General features: G+C 39.2%; 1 protein-coding gene across 1 annotated transcript in view; it reads left to right on the top strand.

Moving 5' to 3' along the window:
- The window catches only part of pgbd5 (piggyBac transposable element derived 5), a 34,035-nt gene extending 21,541 nt beyond the window's left edge, over window positions 1-12,494 (top strand). The window contains exons 3-7 of the mRNA XM_008429276.3: window positions 1,803-1,937; window positions 4,425-4,605; window positions 6,477-6,674; window positions 7,419-7,524; window positions 8,384-12,494. Of these exons, the coding sequence (XP_008427498.1) occupies window positions 1,803-1,937; window positions 4,425-4,605; window positions 6,477-6,674; window positions 7,419-7,524; window positions 8,384-8,579 (816 nt within the window). The 3' untranslated portion in view covers window positions 8,580-12,494. The remainder of the gene's footprint in view (window positions 1-1,802; window positions 1,938-4,424; window positions 4,606-6,476; window positions 6,675-7,418; window positions 7,525-8,383) is intronic.
- The last annotated feature ends 5,902 nt before the right edge of the window (window positions 12,495-18,396 follow it).

Genomic DNA, 18,396 nt, shown 5'->3' with positions numbered 1-18,396 from the left:
AGGGCAGGATGGCTGCCACGGAGTGTGTGTATGTGTGCGTGTGTGTGTGTGTGTGTGTGTGTATCCAGGACAATTTATTTTATCTGATAGTTGACTGTGCCAGGGACAGAGTGGGTGCAGACACCGAGAGAAGCACAGAGTGAAACTGTTGCTTTGTCAAACAATAGTTTACTCATTTAATGGAGAAACAGACTTTTCTTAGTAATTGTATCGTCCTGTTTTCATTTTGTTGTTACGTAGTTCAAACCTCTCCACACTCATGGTCTCCTCAGGGATCCAGTGTCTGATATGACACTGGATCATATCAGTGTCATATCCTGACACTGATGTTTTGAGGGGATTTAGAAAAAGAGAAACACAACGTTGTTTCCTTATATTTATTCTCACCGACAGTAAGTAATTTTTTTGTTGTTGTTTTTGATGTAGTTTCTTCAGAGGCTGAGCAGTAAAGATTTAACTAAGGACTTGTTTGTTTGAAACAAAGCCTTGGGTCATTACGGGTTGGACTCTAAGCCCACGGGGAGATCTGAGGTTTGGATGAAGTCATTCAGCGAGAGGCTAGAAAGCTTCATTATTTTTTCATGAAACGATAAACTTATATTTGACTGGGAAATGTCCTGTTTGACGGCAGAGCAGAACTGAACTTACAGCCACAGCTCCCTTCAGCGTTGGTTAGATTCAGCATGCAGAAAAGACAACAGAGAAACAGCAGGAAACATACATTTACACACACCTTATAAAAAGACACCTTTTTTTTAAACTAACATTAAACCTAAATTTCTGCCGTTTAGCATATTCTCTTTGTGTGCACGGTTTCTGTCGGGGTGCTCCGGCTTCCTCTTACGGTCCAAAAACATGGCGATTATATCTAACTGAATCCAACACAATATAAATGACTGGATTCATATTATATTATTGCATATAGGTAGATATCTGTTTGTCTTGTGAAGGGCTCACATGAGATTACATTGCTGTGAATTAGTCCTGTCTAAAATTATTTAAGTTAATCAGGAAAGATTGTCATTCGACAGCTAACCAGTTTTGTTTTGTAAAATGTATCGCAAAAAGTCAGATGCAAAGTTTAACTTGAGCTTTTCGACCAACAATAAAGTCAATGCTTATCAGCTGCTATATTCAGTGTCGTGAGGTTTGGCAATTTCACAAATTTCTACATTATCTAATGCATCTAAACAGGAGGGGAAAAAAGTCTCAGTGGCGATTAAAAAGCAAAAGTTGCGAACCAGAAGGTGTTTTTTTCTTTTTTTTTTTCTGCTGAAAACATTTTTTTTTTATCATTATCCCACTCAAACACAAACTACTCTTCAAAAGGCTGTACTCTCTGTCTAGTTTTCCACACTGACAGCCAGCCTGTTACTCCAGTAGCACCTTCTGTGCTACGGCGTCTTTAACACGTCTCCATGATAAAAATTTCATGCTTTTTAAGACTCTCTAGATTTGACGCAGTGTTTCATAACATTAGCATCGCTCTACTTGGGGTTTTAAAAACAGCACAGTGCTCAGTTTGACTTCTGATTTGTGAAATGTTATTATCCTGGAGGTTTTGGTGTCTGTGGGGTTTTTTTTTTGTTTTTTTTGCATGCGAGTTATTTAAGATCAGCTCTATATCACAGTCCACAACACCAAAGATTAAAGATGTAATTTAAAAATAAATAATCATTTTTACTTTCTACAGATTGAAGACATTTTTTTTTCCTTCCAGCCTGAGTAATGACATTGGTTTTAGTTTCATGGAAATGTTTTGACATGAGCTAACGTTTACTGAATCCTCTGTCCTCTTCCAGGTTCTTCATGAGCCACTGATAGACGAGGACCCCGTGTTTATCACCACCTGCACGGAAAGAGATCTGAGGAAGAGGAAGAAGAGGAAGTTCAGCCTCTGGGTCCGGCAGTGCACCTCCACCGGATTCATCTGTCAGGTAGAGGCGCCGGATGAGGGCAAAATAAATAAAAAACCTGCGGCACGTTTCGAAAGAAGCAAAGGAAGGATGTGGGTCCATTTTAATTTTACGCTTTGAAACATGATGGCAAAAAACGACTTCATGAATAAGGGAGCGAAGTTTCCACTCAGGCCGAAATCTGAAAGGCTTTTAATGAAGACGTGAGCGGCTTTGATCCGGGCCCGCCTCGGATCTCTGTCTCGACCCGTTGCTTGTGTGAGGCGGACAGAGGAAAACAGCTTTAATACATTTTTTTCATTTTGTGGGGAATGATGTTCACAAGCAGCAAAATTCGCTTTGAAAACTGGATGTGAGCGTGAGAGATGGCTCCTGGGCTAAAACGCTGGTTGTTAGTTTCCTTTTTGATGCCGCGGAGTGGAGTATTTTCTGGCTTCAGATTACAATCACAGATAGAGCTGCTGTGCCGACTGACGGCGTTGCCCTCGACGCAACCCTCCGCTCCTACGCTCGTCTCTTATGTAACACCGCGGATCCTCTGAGGACCAGAACTGTCAGATCGGTCCAACCCTCCCGAAAGCTGTGCTGTGTGCACAATTATTTTTTTATTTTCTTAGAAAAGTCTCTTTTCTATTTTTTATTTTTTTTTTTTAGGATTATTTTTATTAATTACCAACTACAGCGCTCTCAGTTAACCCAAAACGTCAAACCTTTGCCGGTGACTGTGTGAAAAAGTGAAAGTTAGGTTTTGGCTTTCGTAGGGCGACATGTAGACATGCACAACTTCTGGGAAAAATTATTACCAAACTAAATGAAAAACACACATTTCCCCCCATCTTACTTTTCTTTTATTTTCATCTCTTCATGTGAGAATTATGCAAAAATAACGCAAAACCTTCCAGTAAACATTTCGGACATCAAAATGAATCTGTGTTTAAGAACTTCTCACCAGCTGGGTTCAGGTAAAGTGATGAAGAAGATTTATATCACAAGTTTTTTTCATCTTTAACACCTTCGCTGGTTAGAAACGCAGAGGGGAACTTGGATGAATCTTTTTCTTTGCTCTTTTTGAAAGATGAAGACTTCTAGTGTCTTCTAAAAAGTGCCAGTCGGTTTCAGAGTTTATTTTTGACACAAAAGGTCCAACCGACTCCTCTTAGTAAGGAGAAATAAGGACTCCTCCACCTTACTGGCATCTGACTCAAAAATGGAGGTCCGTCGCCTTTACTAGGCCCCATCCATCTGATCAAGAGTCACTGTCATTTTATCCGTTCATAAAACCTTTTTTGACTAGCTGTGAAAAACCCTGCTTTATATAACACTATCGACATAATCTGTCTTTAAAAAACCCAAATCTAATGAAAAGTAGTTCAATTTAGAACTTCAACTCAATATGTAAAAAACAATATCGAGAGATTCTTATTAAAGTCAGCAAAAAGTAAAGAGTTTCTGCACTGTAAGCACACAGACCATCTTCAAACAAAGATATGAAACACGAGAGCGAGGCTCATCATCTATGAGACGGAAACGCCCTCAGAAAGAAGGAAGAGTCTGATGTCACGTCTCCAAGACAATAACCTGATACTTCCACCTTGAAAGGTGCAGTGAAGCCATGCATGTTGGGATGTTTTAGCTGTGGACTCATAATTTTAAGCACTTTTTAATTTGAGAATTACCTGACCAACAAATACAACGAAACTTCTGGAGCGATTAGAGAGGTACAAAAATACGACATTGTAAATTTACTACAAGGAACACGTAAACAGATCAAATTTAGCATTTTATCTATAAACACAACATGTGTTTCGTTAGTTAGCCCGGAAAACAAGCCAGAGTTGCTTTAGTTTAAAGAGAAGCATTGATACGCTGAAATTAAGCCATTTGTTTTTAACATTTATCGTTTTTCCCTTACATGAAAGCAGTTGTTAAACAACATAAATTATTTATTCATAGATTTCTTGTGCTTTTATTCAAATAAAAGTACCTTTAATGCACTGTGCTTCATACCCTAAAGCCACGTTCCATTAACTCGTCCATTTCAGAGAAGAAACATTAGCATTCACACCGACTGCAGCCATTTGGCAGCAGCTCCTCCTTTACCAGTTTGCTGCACACCAACTTGATTCTCCACTGATGTATTCTTCATCTAAATCAGGGACAGGAGAACAAAAAAAGGAAAGAAAAAATGTGAATCATTCGTCTGTGGCGCTACAAAATAATATCCAAGCCCCTCACAGAATTAGAGAATCTCTCCACTCAGCTTAATGGCTTCATAGCTAATGTAGATCTGGAATAATCAGACTAATGCCATTTGACTCGGTGCAGAATGGAAAAATTCAACTGTTTGCTAATAATTCTGAGTTTATATTTCTAAGATGTACAGATTTAATGCCCCGTTTGCAAAAGGCTTTCCACGAACAATCGACAATATGGGAATTTCGCTGAAACCAGCTCAGCGTTTGGCCGCTCTGTACCTGATGTTCCGTCTGGTTTCCGCCCACCGTGCAGATCTCCGTCCATCTGAAGGAGGGACAGGGCGCAGACGGACTGGCCACCTTGAAGAACAAGCCGCAGCTCCACAGCCTCGTGGCCAAGCAGCTCTGCCAGAACATCTCCGGCAAGAACGCCGTCATCTTCACGGGGCCGTCCATCACGAGCCTCGGCCTCTTCTCTGAATTCAGCAAGCAGGGTAACCAAGCAGACAGCTTTCTCTTCTCTGGCTTCGGAGGGCAGATTGTAATCTCACTCGTTGTTTTATTCCACTTTTGCCTTTGTACAAATTTGATTTGTTTGTTCCGTTTTAAAGCGGGGTTGATGGCACAGCCCTCAGGCTGAAACAGAATAGGCAGGACTAATGTAGGATAAAACCACGCAACATAAAAGACCGTAGCTTGGATTCTCATTAGATTTCAGCCTTTACCCATTGAACATCACCATTTTTTGACTGGAGTGACCTTTTAAACCCAAAATTATGTTAGCAAACTAAACCTATAGTTTATTCCTTCACCCTTACCCCGATTCCAAATCTTCGCTTTGAAGACCACAAAAAAAAAAAATTTACCAAGAGAGAAACAGCAGTTCAAAACGACTCACTCTCTCACTGATCCCCTCGTAAACAGGGATGCCTTGTTGACCGGATCTCCAATAAAACGTTGTCTTTTTCTTGGGGGACTTTAAAACATGAAAGTGAAAACAATGTTCTGCGGTTTCCTTGGTCTAGGCCGTTTGGAGTTCAACCGAAAATTAAGGAAGTCCGGGATTTTCTCCATTTATACATTAAAACCAAAGACTGCTCAGCCTCGCTTCCACCTCTGAAGATTTACATCACAGGACAAATCGTTGCTCCGTTGAATAAATGAACCGAGAGTTTGTGCTCCAGCACAGATCGGAGCCGATCAAGGGAAAATTGGTCTGATTAGTCAGGGTCTAATTAATTTATCAAGAGTAACTGGCGCCTCTCTGCAGTCAGACGTCGTCCCGCTAATGAAAATGGGTTTAATTAGGACTTTTCACTTAATCCAAGAGAAACCAATCAGAGTATAGATTTCAGTTTTACTAATAAATAAAATAGCTCTGCTCCTAGTTAGTTCTTTAAGCTCTTGTTTTCTGGCTAGTGGCGTCTTTTTAGAACAAAGCAGAAGACGTGCCGCTTGACCGAGGTTAATTAGCATTTTTAAGAACGGGACAGAACCAAAACGTTAGAATAAAGAGCCTGGTGGCGCTTCTTTATTCTAAACAAAATCCAGAGAAAGTGAAGTGACAGTACATTCACTCTGTTATGCTAAGCAAAACTCAGCCTGAGTGTCCCTCCACCAGGACGACTAAAAGACCCCAGATATGATCAGCATTGTGTTATCACAATTAGTAGCAGCTGAAAACATTCCCCCCCCGTCCCCACGATAAATAGCTGACTGAACACACATTGTCCAACAATTTCGTCTCTCAGTTTTATCTTGCGTGTTTAATTAGCGGACCTAATTGCTCCGCGTTATTCTGCAGCAGTCGTGCACACTCGTGAGCGGAGACGGAAGCCGCTTTGTGAACCGTTGACGCATCAGCGGTGGCCGTCCACATGTCTGTTTTGCCTCTTTCTCATCCGAGGAAGAGGCAAAGAGAGTCAATTGTACGCACTGATGAAAGAGGTCAAACAGCCAAAACGGTCCTGCAGGTTTCTAGTTCCCAAACTAAACGGGAAGACGGAATGAAAGCTCTTTTCATGGCTCGTAAATTAGTCATTTAGTCGTTCGTCAATTTTATATTTCCGCCAAATCCAACCCAAGAAGCCAGCCTTGAAAAACTCCTCACACACACTCTTGGACTTTTATACACTCTGTCACTCTGCTACCAAAACAATCTGTGCATTTTCTTAAGATTAAATATTGCAAACCATCACAGGTTGTTGTAAACGGAAGGGGAAGATTTTTGGTTTTTAAGCATAAAAATCCAAAGAGGGTGTCGCCCTCCGTGAGTCATTTTAATGTTCTCTTTTGAAACATAAACGTGGAAAAAAAAACAAAAAAAACCAAACTGCTTGTATACGTTTCTCTCTTCTCTGTTCAGATATCTACTGCTGTGGCTTGCTGAGCACCAGGAAGAGTGACTGCACAGGTCTGCCCCAAAGCATGCTGGTCTGCAGCTCCACGCCGGCGCAGCGCGGCCAGTCACGCGTGATGATGAAGGGCACCATGTCTCTGATCAGCTGGTACAATAAGGGACACTTCAGGTTCATAACCAATGCCTACTCACCAACTAAAGAAGGTGAATGAGGAAATAAGATCCTCTTCAATGTGTCCTGTTTAAACAGCTTTAGGTTGAAATGTCTGTTTCTAACACACAATCTGCTTTGCTGCATGAAAGGAAAACCGTCTTCTGATTAGGTGAAATAAAACTCAACATTGTTCTGCGATGCGAGTTTGCCATCGGTAGATTCCCCCACTTTTATCAAGCATTCCTGACATTGAGATACAATGAGAGCTTTTAATCCACAATAATCCTTTTTTAGGAGCCGAGAGGATCATGGTGTTGCATAAACACCCTCATACTGTCTAATCCACTTTGTTAAGTTTTAAATCCAGCCATGTTCATGCTCTGTGCTAGAGGAGTGTGGAAGTGAGGAAGCAGATCAGTTAAACGGTTACTATCTAGTATTGATTTTCTTTGGCCTGTGTTTGTGTGTGTGTGTGTGTGTGTGTGCGTGTGTGTGTGTGTGTGTGCGTGTGTGTGGGAGTCTGTGTGGGAATGGTTCGTAATCTGGAATTAATAACAAAATAGCCTCTTATCCTTTCATTTCGTTTGAAGCATCAACACCGCGGTCGATTGATATTTGTGGTAACAGTATCAAGTTTTAATTTCCGAAATTGAGCAAAAATGAAAATGTGCCACAAAATAATGCATAAATGGTGGCAGGTATGTTTACATGGATTTATTTCTTTCTCCTGTTTGTTCTCTATGCTAAACAGCATCTCAGCTATTTCTTGTGTGTGCTTTTTTTTTTTTTGGCAGGAGTGATTATTAAGAGGAAAAGCGGAGAAATCCCGTGTCCCCTTGCCGTCGAAGCCTTTGCGGCACATCTCAGCTACATCTGCAAATACGACGACAAGTACAGCAAGTATGTGCAGACCTGACGGTGCCTCTGCATGGGGCTCGCTTGTTCTCTCCAGGTTCTCAGTACTGGCTAGATGAAACTAGCTAGCAAGCTATGCCTACACTTGGCAGGTTGAAATTTAAAGCAATATTGTTTCTACTGACTGGAATTTTCTGAAATACCCCTTACTTGAACATCATTGAGAATCAGACGAGGGAGCAGAAGATTGCTTTGAGCAAAGACTTTGAGCTCATTGCTAAAGATGAATGGTCAAAATATCAGGAGAAACATGCTGAAAGCTGGCCAGCTATTATATAAGGTTTTTGGTTTTTTTTGGGGGGGGGTTGCTTTAATAAAAATGTTTCCATTGATTATTGAGAAAGATGATAATTAAATTTTCATAAATTATTCTCGATTTACAATGTTTTACTTTGAGAGATACGTCTCATTTCTATCATAACAAACTTCTTGTTGAACAGAAAATCATTTTAGGATCTAAAGTTAAACATAAAAGCCCGGGTTATGACGACCACTAAGAACCGAGTGAAAAATAGAGCTAGTTCAGTAAAAAGGCTGCTGCACTGTTTTTAGTTTTTCACAATAATAAACAGCTTTTTTTATATATATAAATAGTTTATTCATCTGTTCTACCCCTAACATGTTATTTTGTATCCATCCTTCATTTCAGTGGTGTAGGAAGACATAATGCAATAGGAAAATAACACTCCAACATCGCCTTACAAACTATAAACACTTGAGCACATTTTATTTCCCACATAAGCCGGCCTGAAAGGGGGTCAACAAGTGAAACTGCATGAGCACCACAGGTCTCACACGTCTTCTTTTTTTTTTTTTGGTTTGTTTCTTTCTCTCTGTCTTATAGATATTTTATCTTCCATAAGCCCAACAAGACTTGGCAGCAGGTGTTCTGGTTGAGCATCAGCATCGCCATCAATAACGCGTACATCCTTTACAAGATGTCCGACGCCTACGCCGTCAAGCGCTACAGCCGAGCGCAGTTTGGAGAGAGACTGGTCAGGGAGCTGCTGGATCTGGACGACTGTTCCCCCACACAGTGAGAAGAAAGAGGAGGAGGAGGAGGAGGCGGCAGAGGATGAAGACAGAAATACAATCTCTCCCACATGTTAATTTCCACTTGGTTGTACAGACCTTCCTGGGTCTGTATCAGTGTGCCAAGCTCCCGTCTCTCTCTCTTCCCGTAGTCGTTAATTTCTGCCCATGTAAATATTCACTAACACACAACTGCACTGTATACATTATTAAGAGCCACCTGGGGTAGCTCCCCCCCCCTGCTTCAGCTGCTACTGTTAGCCACACACTTCTGGCGTCGGCAGACATCAGTCAGCAGAAGCGGAGATGAAACAAGAAACAACAAAATGAGTCGGATTTCACTCAGAAATGATGTCACCTTAAAGTTTTTAGTGTTATCAAAGAGTTCAACTATTTAACAATTTAATAAGCCTGAATTAAACGCAAAATATCTTCAAAAAAAAAAAAAAAAAACTAAAAACACACCTGGCACCTTGTAACAAAGTCCGAGTAAACACGACACTGCATGCATTGAGAATGTAGATTGTGATGTTTGTGTTAAGTGTGGAAAAGATTTTAGCTCCAGGCGAGCTGTGAAATAATTGCGTGTGTGTGTGTGCGTGTGTGTGCGTGTATGTGTATGTGTTCAGTAAGTAGAACTGCCATTTGTGTGTCTGATGTCGAGCCTGAGGATTGAAGCGTGTGACACCTGTGACCCAAATGTGTCGTTCCGTTGCACACCATGTTCGCTAGGGGCGCATCGTCGGTAAAAAGGGACGCCTCATACGGCGCCATTTCCATCTGCCCATCACAACTGCCCGCATCAGAAAACTCCTGACAAGAAAGCCATAAAGTTCCCTTTGGAACTGTAGTTTTTTTTTTTGTTTTTTTTTTATTCTCTAACTGTAATAGCAAAAAATAAATAAAATGACACCCATACAGGGTTTTGCAAAAGTATTCATACTACTTGAGCATTGACTTTCTTTCAGCAGAGACAAAGTTTTCCAGGTGGAGGGAAAATAAATATGGATCAGACCTGGAAGGAAACCTGTTAGGAGGCTGCAAACGCCTTAAGACCGTGGCAGGGGTCAACCGTCCGGCAAACCGCAGACGCGATGGAACGATTTTAGCTCAGAACATCTTCCTGTCAACGTCCGTTACCTAAATCCTCTCCGTCCAACCCGGACTGAGCTTGAGCTGTTTGGGAGAGACTAAGTGGCTAAGATTGCGAAAGTCGGGCTGCATTCAAAAGAACGCCACACTATTTAGGTTTTTGGGTTGTTTTTTTTAACTGAAAACTATGCATCGTTTTCCTTACACACTACTTTGTGTTGGTTTGTTTAATCCCAGTTTATACTTTTGGGCTTGTAATCTAACAATGTGAAACCGTTCAAGTGGTGTGAATACTTTTGGAAGGCTCTGTGTGGTTCATTTTAGGAGATTGACTGATTAATTAAAATGATCGATCTGTTAGATTTTATTTTTATATAGGCTATACATATTCTTCATAACATTGATTTCTTCTTAATTACTTCTTTTTTTTTTTTACTCAGAACTTCATTACACTGTTTACACCCAACTAAGCATTTAATTGCCGGCCCCATTGCTTTTGGCAGCGAGTCCTTTCCCTCCTCCTGCTTCACAGTGAGGTATAACTGAGTTTTAGAGGGCAGGAAACGTCCGAGCGCTCCGGCGTTGCCAGGCAGTGAGTACAGACTTGGCCGCCGTTCAGGGCTGCGTTCAGACAGTGACGTTTGGCCAGATTCACTGTGGAAGCGGGGGGCGGCGCAAAACTGGGTCTAGAGGCAATCAGGTTAAGATGATGCTAGTCGTGGTTTGACTTTGATGCGACATAACAAAACTGCGCCATATTGCCGTCTGAAGAATGACTCACTTAGCTTGGCTGAACATGGTGGGGCTTCGTTCCTGTTGTTATGCTGGGAAAACGTTTTGAAGAGTTTAATATGTGTGAAAAGTATTGTGTCAGCATGGTTCGGTGTGTGAATACATGATGTTACAGTGATACGACGGCATTCGTTGAGTGATTCACTCATTCATCCCCCCCACCCCCACCATCACTCCCTTCACAGTCTTGCACTTTGAAAGCTCTGAAGCTAGTAAGATGGGTTTTTTATTTTTATCTTGGGCAAAAAAAAAAAGTCAAATATACATTGGTCGTGTAGGTGAGATGTGTAAATATAGGTAGAGAAATGAATAATATATATGTGAAAATACGCAAATGATTAAAGGGTGAAAATGAAAGTAGATCTACAACAGAAGGACGACTGTTTGTAGTTTGGTTTCATGTTAATAATCACTCCGTCTCTCAGACTGAAGATTGTGATTTCTTTTTATCCTCTCACTAATCCAGATCATAGCTGTTTGTTACTCTTGTGCGTGTGAACCGCTGAACTTTGTAAAAATGAATGTTTCGGACTGCCACCAACTAACACTGTTTATCCGAGGGATCGCGTCTCTCATGTCACCTCATGATTTTAATACAATGTTTGATATTACGTCATACACTCTAAAAAGTGTTTTTTGGGCTGAAGTTCATGTTATGGAGTTATTTACATTAATTTAACTTATTTCTTTTGCTATGCCAACTTACTTTTTTGTGTTCATTTAACTCAAAAATTATACTAAATAGTTGAACCAACTTAATTGAATTGCTTCCATAGGTAACAAGCAATTCAATTAAGTTTATCCAACTTAATTTATTAAGGTTCAACCAATTCAATATATTCTAATCATTCAACTCAATTTGTTAATTTTATTTAACAAATTTATTAAGTATGTTTAAGATAACAGATTTAAGTCACTCTTACTCAAATCATTTATTTTCTTCTAATAAACATTTAAAACCTCTTTGTCTTAAATCTACAGAAAGTCAACTCAAACTTTTAAATAGTTCCAAACTAAATATTTTGAAAAACTTTTTTTACAGTGTCCTCTAAATATACTCTAATTTAAAAGTTACAAATCTTTTCCTTAAAGGATCTTTTTACTTTGACTTTACTTGAAATAATTAAGTTCAATACCATATTTGTATCCCACGTCTGACCATGACTCAAGCTTACCAGGGTCAGATCCCCTGGTGTGCGACTGTGGCTCTGTGGGTAGAGTAGTCGACTTGTGATCGGAAGGTTCTAGGTTCAATTCCAGCTTCCTCCTGCCATGTATCAATATGGATATTGGTGTGTGAATGTGACTCTAATGTGAGGTGCTTTGAGTAGTCAAAGTGACTGGAAAAGTGCTGTGTAAGTTCAGTCCATTTACCATTTTTTGAAGTAAACTAAATGATTTGAGTAAGACTGACTTAAATCTGTTATCATGGATGGATGGATGGATGGATGGATCTTAAACATACTTAATAAATTTGTTTAAAAAAAGTTAACAAATTTAGTTGGATGATTAGAATATATTGAATTGGTTAAACTTAATAAAGTTGGATGAACTTCATTGAATTGCTTGTTACCCATAGAAGCAATTCGATTCACTCAATTGCAAAAAAGAAAAACAAAAGGAGATATGACATGAAGCTAAAATGTTCCGTACCCCCTCGGTCTGCGTATTGAAAGGATAAAAAAAAAGGTTTGCAAAATTTGCACTTCTTGAACTTCACAACTCGACACATTGCAGCCACAAACCTTAGTGTGTTTTAAAACGGTATCGTGTGACGGACCAACTCAGAGCGGCGCATAACTGGGAAACGGAAGGAAGACAATAAATGCTTTTCAAAAATATCTGGAAAGAGCACCGACACTGGAGTACTGGATTTTGGTGGATAGTCAAGTTTTTTTGTTAGTTTTTTTTTTTTTAGCACCAATTGTGCGTTTCCCTCCCATGTCCAGATGATGAATTGAACGTTGGTCCATGAAATGTTCAAAGCTGATCGAACTGTTTTATAAACTAACCCTGCATTAAACGTCTCCACACCTTTATCCTTGGCATGTCTGCTGTGTTCCTTGCTCTCCCTGATGCTGTTTGTTCACCAGTGTTCTGTTGAATATGTACCAAAAAAATAATGAAAACAAACCTCACAATCATAAAGTGATTCACGTTGGTTTCATCTCACAAAACATTGAAGTTTGTGGTTGTAATAATAATAATTAAAAAAAAGACGAGGGGAATGAAAACTTTTACAAAACCCTGTATATATGGCTGCTGCCCTCAACATTTTGACCTCTTCTCAAAAATCTTTTCTGTTACGAAGCTTTTAAAATTTGACATGGATGCCTTAAAACCTCTAATTAGGGCTTAACCATCTTTACATCCTGTCTTTGGCAAGCACTGCCACAAACTGCACAGTTTGTTAAAACAGAAAAAAGGAGAGAAAAAAAAGCGTTTTTCTCTTTTGAGCTGTCCCGATTCCTTGTCGTCCATGTACTGGGCTCCCAAATACAAATATAGAAAAATACTTCATGACAAAATCACAAAGTGACTGATTATTATACTATTTACCTTTTCAACATACAAAATAAAAATCATGGATGCTTTGTTTATTTTTACCAACAGACTGCAGTGAATGTAAAAAGCCTTTAAGATGTCATAAAGTGATTTTTTTTGTTGTTGCACCAATGCTGAGCAGTAAATATGAAGCTGTTGGAAAGAAAAAAATAAAGTAAATAGATGCCTAATCTGCAGCCAATGTGGATGTTACTGAACTTAGATTTTCTCTTTTTGAGTGGACAATTCTCCTTTCAATTCTACTCCTTTCAAAGCGTATATTATTCACCGGGGGCTTTGTAAACCATGGTTGCCTGGCAACATATTCAAAGGGTGGAAAAAGGGACGTTTTTGAAGTTCTTTTTCTTTTAAATAAAATATTGTCATCACCCGCAGCTGCAAAAAGAGAGCGGAGCAGCATCGAGTGGCCCTCCTATTCACCGTGTTCCAGAAGAGATGTGGCTTTTTTACGTTTTGTTTCATAATGGGGCTTCTTTGTGTTGCAGCCAGTGTACATGAAAAACATGCAGTCTTTATGTTTTCTGGGTTGTATACAGTATTGTGGAAAATCTCTTTCAGTCTTCCTATGCTGCTCATTCTATTTAACAGCCATTTATTGGATATTTCAGCAGCCCCTCCTCTTCTGTTGACCTTGTCTCTTAGGTGAATACAAGACTATAGAAATGACTGAAGAGCTGAAGCTTTTTACAAACTAGAGAAAACATTCGACAACAAAGACAAAGAATGCTTTTCTAAATCAACAGACTTTCAGATAATGAAACCTGAGCCACCGTATCTTATCCTTGCTCTGTATGTCTAATTATGTATAGTGTGATAATACGCTCAATGTAGTAATTTTATTTGCAGCCACTATATTCTAAATATTCCAATGAAATTACACTGGAAGTGAACGCGGGTCACATTTGACCTGCTTATGGAAGCTTGAATTAAAAACACCAAATACTAACTTTTGAAAAAGCCACGAGAGTTTAGCTAAAATATTGAAATGATGTAACACCAATAAAAAAAATTTCAGGTAAATAGCTGAAATATGAAATAGCTACAACTTTGTGTTTAAAAGATATCGGTGAAAACAACCTCCCCAGCTCATTTTGACCCATTTATTTAAAGGTTTTCGGGGTTAAATTACAGCTTTGGAAGCCACTGGTTTCGCTCACAAAGCTGTAGAGCTGAAGCAAATTGTTGTATGTAATGTGAAAGTGGACCGGCAGATGGCAGCAAATCCTAACTTCCTCTTCTTTTCTCCCAGTCAGTCTATTGATCCCGACTGAGGTTAAACTGATTATAACTGGCCTGAGCATTACAGTGAGACTGTAACTGGATTATTTTCCTCCCTTATTGATGACATGCTCAATAACAGACTGTCCAGCGAAGCTCCTGGAAACTGGAGATAACTTAACCTCCAGGAAAGAAAGGCAGTTTGGCAAAAAAAAAAAAACAACAACAATAATAGTAATAATAATAATAATAATAATGTCTTGTTTTTCCATCTTCAAAGCTGAAGAAGCTTTCAAAGAAAATATTATTCCTGCCCCCAACAGAGAGTGGCAGAGACAGTGTGTGTGATAGAGAGAAAGAGAGAGAGAGAGAGAGAGAGAGAAAGAGAGAGAGAGAGAGGTGGTGAGGACTGAAGCAGACTCTCCCATGCCTGAAAGCAAGAATCACAATGATTTGTACAGAACTGGGAGGCCTGTGGTGAAGTTACACAATGAAAAGATCAGAGGAGCCGACCGGCAGCTCGTCTCTGGGGTTCAAACAACCACAAACAGCTCCTGAGAAGAACCGGCAAACAGGAGAAGTCGGATCAGAGGAGGTCACCTCCAGGAGAAGCGACTGCAGCAGCAAGCAGACCTGTAACAACAAGCCTTACTGATCTGCAGCCCTCGCTTTAATCGTCTCGTCCCTCTTTGGGGAGCTGCAGCGTCGATGATGGTTGCTGTTGGTCTTCCACAATAAAACAAGCAAAGCGGGAGACTGAGAGACCGTGACACTGTCGAAGAAAGACAGGAACCAAGCCTGTACGGGAGTAAGAAGCAAACGCGTTAAACTTTTGACTTTCTCCAAATAGAGACGCAAACATTAAAAATCCTGCTTTTAGAAAATCTACCACATGTATACACTTAATTCGTAAAACTGTCAAAAGCTAATCCTTTATGCATAGACTTTATTATAAATTTATTTCACTTATAATTTGGTGTGTTCTTTCTCAGGCTCTCAAATATGTGGGGGGGAAAAAAAATCAGGAAATCCTGATTCAGTAAAGCGAGGGTTGAACAACATGTTCACCAAAATGAAGACAAGAGGGCAGAAAAGGATGTAAGACAAACTAAAGTTCAGAAAATTCCCGTTTTATTTAAAGGATTCTTAGTTCAGAAAGACAAGAATCGACAAGCGAAGCCAAGGAGAGCATCTCTGTGTGCCAACGCGCTACAGTTTTGCACTGAACAAAGCATTAAAATATATAATTACATAGTTCATGACCCCAGCATTTTGAAAGTCCAGACTTCTGTTGTCAACTGCGGCTCGATCGTTTGTCTCAAGTCCCAAAAGCAGAGCTTTCAGCAGCATGAATCGTGAGTCCTTTTTAAAAAAAAAAAAAAAAAAAAGCATTTGACTTTTAACCAATATGTTGTCTGTTTAACGAACCCTGATGACTCATCATCTTAAGCAGATGTCGATGCTTTCTCCAACCAAATCCCATTTGTGATTCACTCTCTCCGCTGTCTTTCTTTAGCTTCATAAAAGTTTTCACTACGACACAATCAAAGAGCGCTGACTGGGATCAGAAGGCATTAAACGAGGGTCAAACATTTATTTTCTGCGTCGTTAAACGTAACGTAGTGAAAGAATCCGAGACCGTTTTATAGGAGAAGCCTCAGACGCTCAACGCTTGAACCATTGTGATGGGGAATGATAAAAAAAAAATTAAAAAATTAAAAGAGGTTTTGGCTTTGCAATCTCATCAGAATAGCAGGGTTTTTTTTTTTTTTTCAAAAATCTTTTTGGTAACCTGTTATTTTCAGCTATTCCAGTCTGTTTTCTCAGCTGGCCACACCTCTCACCTGTTCTTTGTTTCCAGTAACTTGTTCTCTTGATGAGTTTTTAAACCACTTGTTTTTCTTCACTGCTTCTTGGATTTTATGTTCTTGTTCTTAGGAATCTCCTAAGAACAGACTATTTCGTTCGGTCTCTCAGCCTCTCTTTACTTTTCTTCTTTTTTTTCCAGGATTGAAACCTGAACATTCAATTAACTTTAAGCTTTTCAGAAATACGAAATTGAGAGTGTACATGAGTTAAATTAGGACAGTAACCAATTATTTGTCATCTTGGTGTAAAGACAAGAGAAAACCTTTGTTGTTGTAGTTTTTTTCCCCCACTTTTTAAAAAAATACTATTATTGTTGTTGTTATTTTCAAGAACACCAACGAAAGCATTGAATTATTATTTGCTTGAAATGTTTTCCTTTCTAATTATGTTACCGTGACAACCAGCAGTTTGCCATTTTGTTTATATAGTAAAAAGTCATCAGAGAAAAGCATGAATTATTTCAGCAGCACGATCCGAGGCTTAAAACAGAAAAAAACGATTAAAAAAATTGAATATATAAATATATATCTATCTATATATTAACATCTAGATAAATAAAGATATCTATATATTTTGATTGGTTACTTTCGAATTTCTAATTGTGTCAAACGCGGAAGCAGCGTGTTTGAAGTGTGACTTTAAAATGCATCCATTGTTACTCCAGCTAGCTCAAATGTGACAGGTAGCCTATCAGACGTTTCCAAAGCCGTGACATCATCATCTGGGATTTCCTATGGTTGTCAAAGTATGTAAACATCTGAATAAATAACTAAATCTGTGACATATTCTAATCTTATTTTTGTGAATTTGGCAAATAGAAGTAATTTAGGTCATCCTATGTGATCTAAAACGAGAGTTTACCCCGGTTTAACTTACGTTGGTGAGGAAAAAATATTGTTGGGTGCATCTAAACTTCTGGTTTCAACTGTGGACGGATCACAAAGAAAGTACGGATTGGTTTTCAAATCCTTTTGTTGTAAATAAACATTCGAAAAGGTGCCGTGCCAAATATTAGGCTCTCCTTTCACTTTGACATCCCTAAATAAAACCCTGGTGCACCTAATTGCGATCAGAAAGCATAACAAATCTCTGGAAGAAAGTGCTACAGTCACTCAAATCCAGTTTGTGGAGAAGAAAAATATATATATTCATATGTGAAAATGGAGCTGTTAAAGTTTACATCCAAGTCCATTTGATAGCCCGGGGAAAGACTTGAACATCTATGTTCGCAGGCTCTCACCATCTGATCCCAAATAAGTTTGAGTTTTTTGGCACTGAAGGTGTAAAGGATTTTTCCAAAACGTTAACCTATAGGGGTCCCTGTATAAACATCTTCCCATACTCTTGAAATCTTTATTTGTAATTTGCCTTTTCCACAACACAATTCACTACTTTTTGGTGGTCTATTGTGGAAAATCCCAATAAAATACATGGAAGTTTGTGATTTTAATAAGAAAAAACTTGAAAAAAAAACCCCAAGTGGTTGAGTAAATTTGGACATCAGGAAGATCCTATAAATTTTTTTTTTTTCAACCTTATATACATGCATAAAAAAAATAAAAAATCCCAATCAACTCCAAACAGCAAACTTCCTGTTTGGGGACCCAAACTTACCAATTCAACGAATTCAGCTCAAGTGCAATAAATCTAACGCCTACTGTGAGTCCTGACAGATCATGAAACATTAGTCATCTGAAATATAAAAGTGGCCTAACAATGGAGTTTCGTGAGAGAATGCTTTGCCAAGTTTATAACCTCTGTCTCCACAATGTCTGGAGTCTCCACCCTTCTTATGTGCAACGTTTGACACACTCTTTTAATCAAGCACTTAACCTTCACACTCGCTCACGCGCGTGCATGCACAAACACACACCTTCGCTGTACGTGTTAACGTGTAATCATCGGTCTAATGATTATATTTATAGTTTTCTTTTGATACGGAGGCTTTTGCTTTGATATATCTGGAGGTTTGCGTCTTGTTATCGCCTGTGAAGAGACTCTGCTCTGAAGAATCCGGTTTTAGAGGGAGGCAAAGCAACATAAGAAAAAAAAAAACGAAACACTTTCCATCACTGTGACTCTTTTTTTGTTCCATTGGTTATATATTTATCTGTCAAAGAAAGGGCTGGATCCTAGACGATGTGAAATGATTAACCAAAGTTGTCCTGTTTTCTTTTTTATTCTTTCACATCCCTGCAGCGACAAGGCTATACGTGAAGAATTGTTTGGAAAATGTCAACCACTCATTTTGACGTGAAATATGGTTTCGCTTGGCCAGGAGAGAGGGCC

This window comes from Poecilia reticulata, chromosome 15 (assembly GCF_904066995.2).
Source record: "Poecilia reticulata chromosome 15, P_reticulata-male-v2, whole genome shotgun sequence".
NCBI classification, from domain to species: domain Eukaryota; kingdom Metazoa; phylum Chordata; class Actinopteri; order Cyprinodontiformes; family Poeciliidae; genus Poecilia; species Poecilia reticulata.
This window is presented reverse-complemented; position numbering and strand designations above follow the sequence as displayed.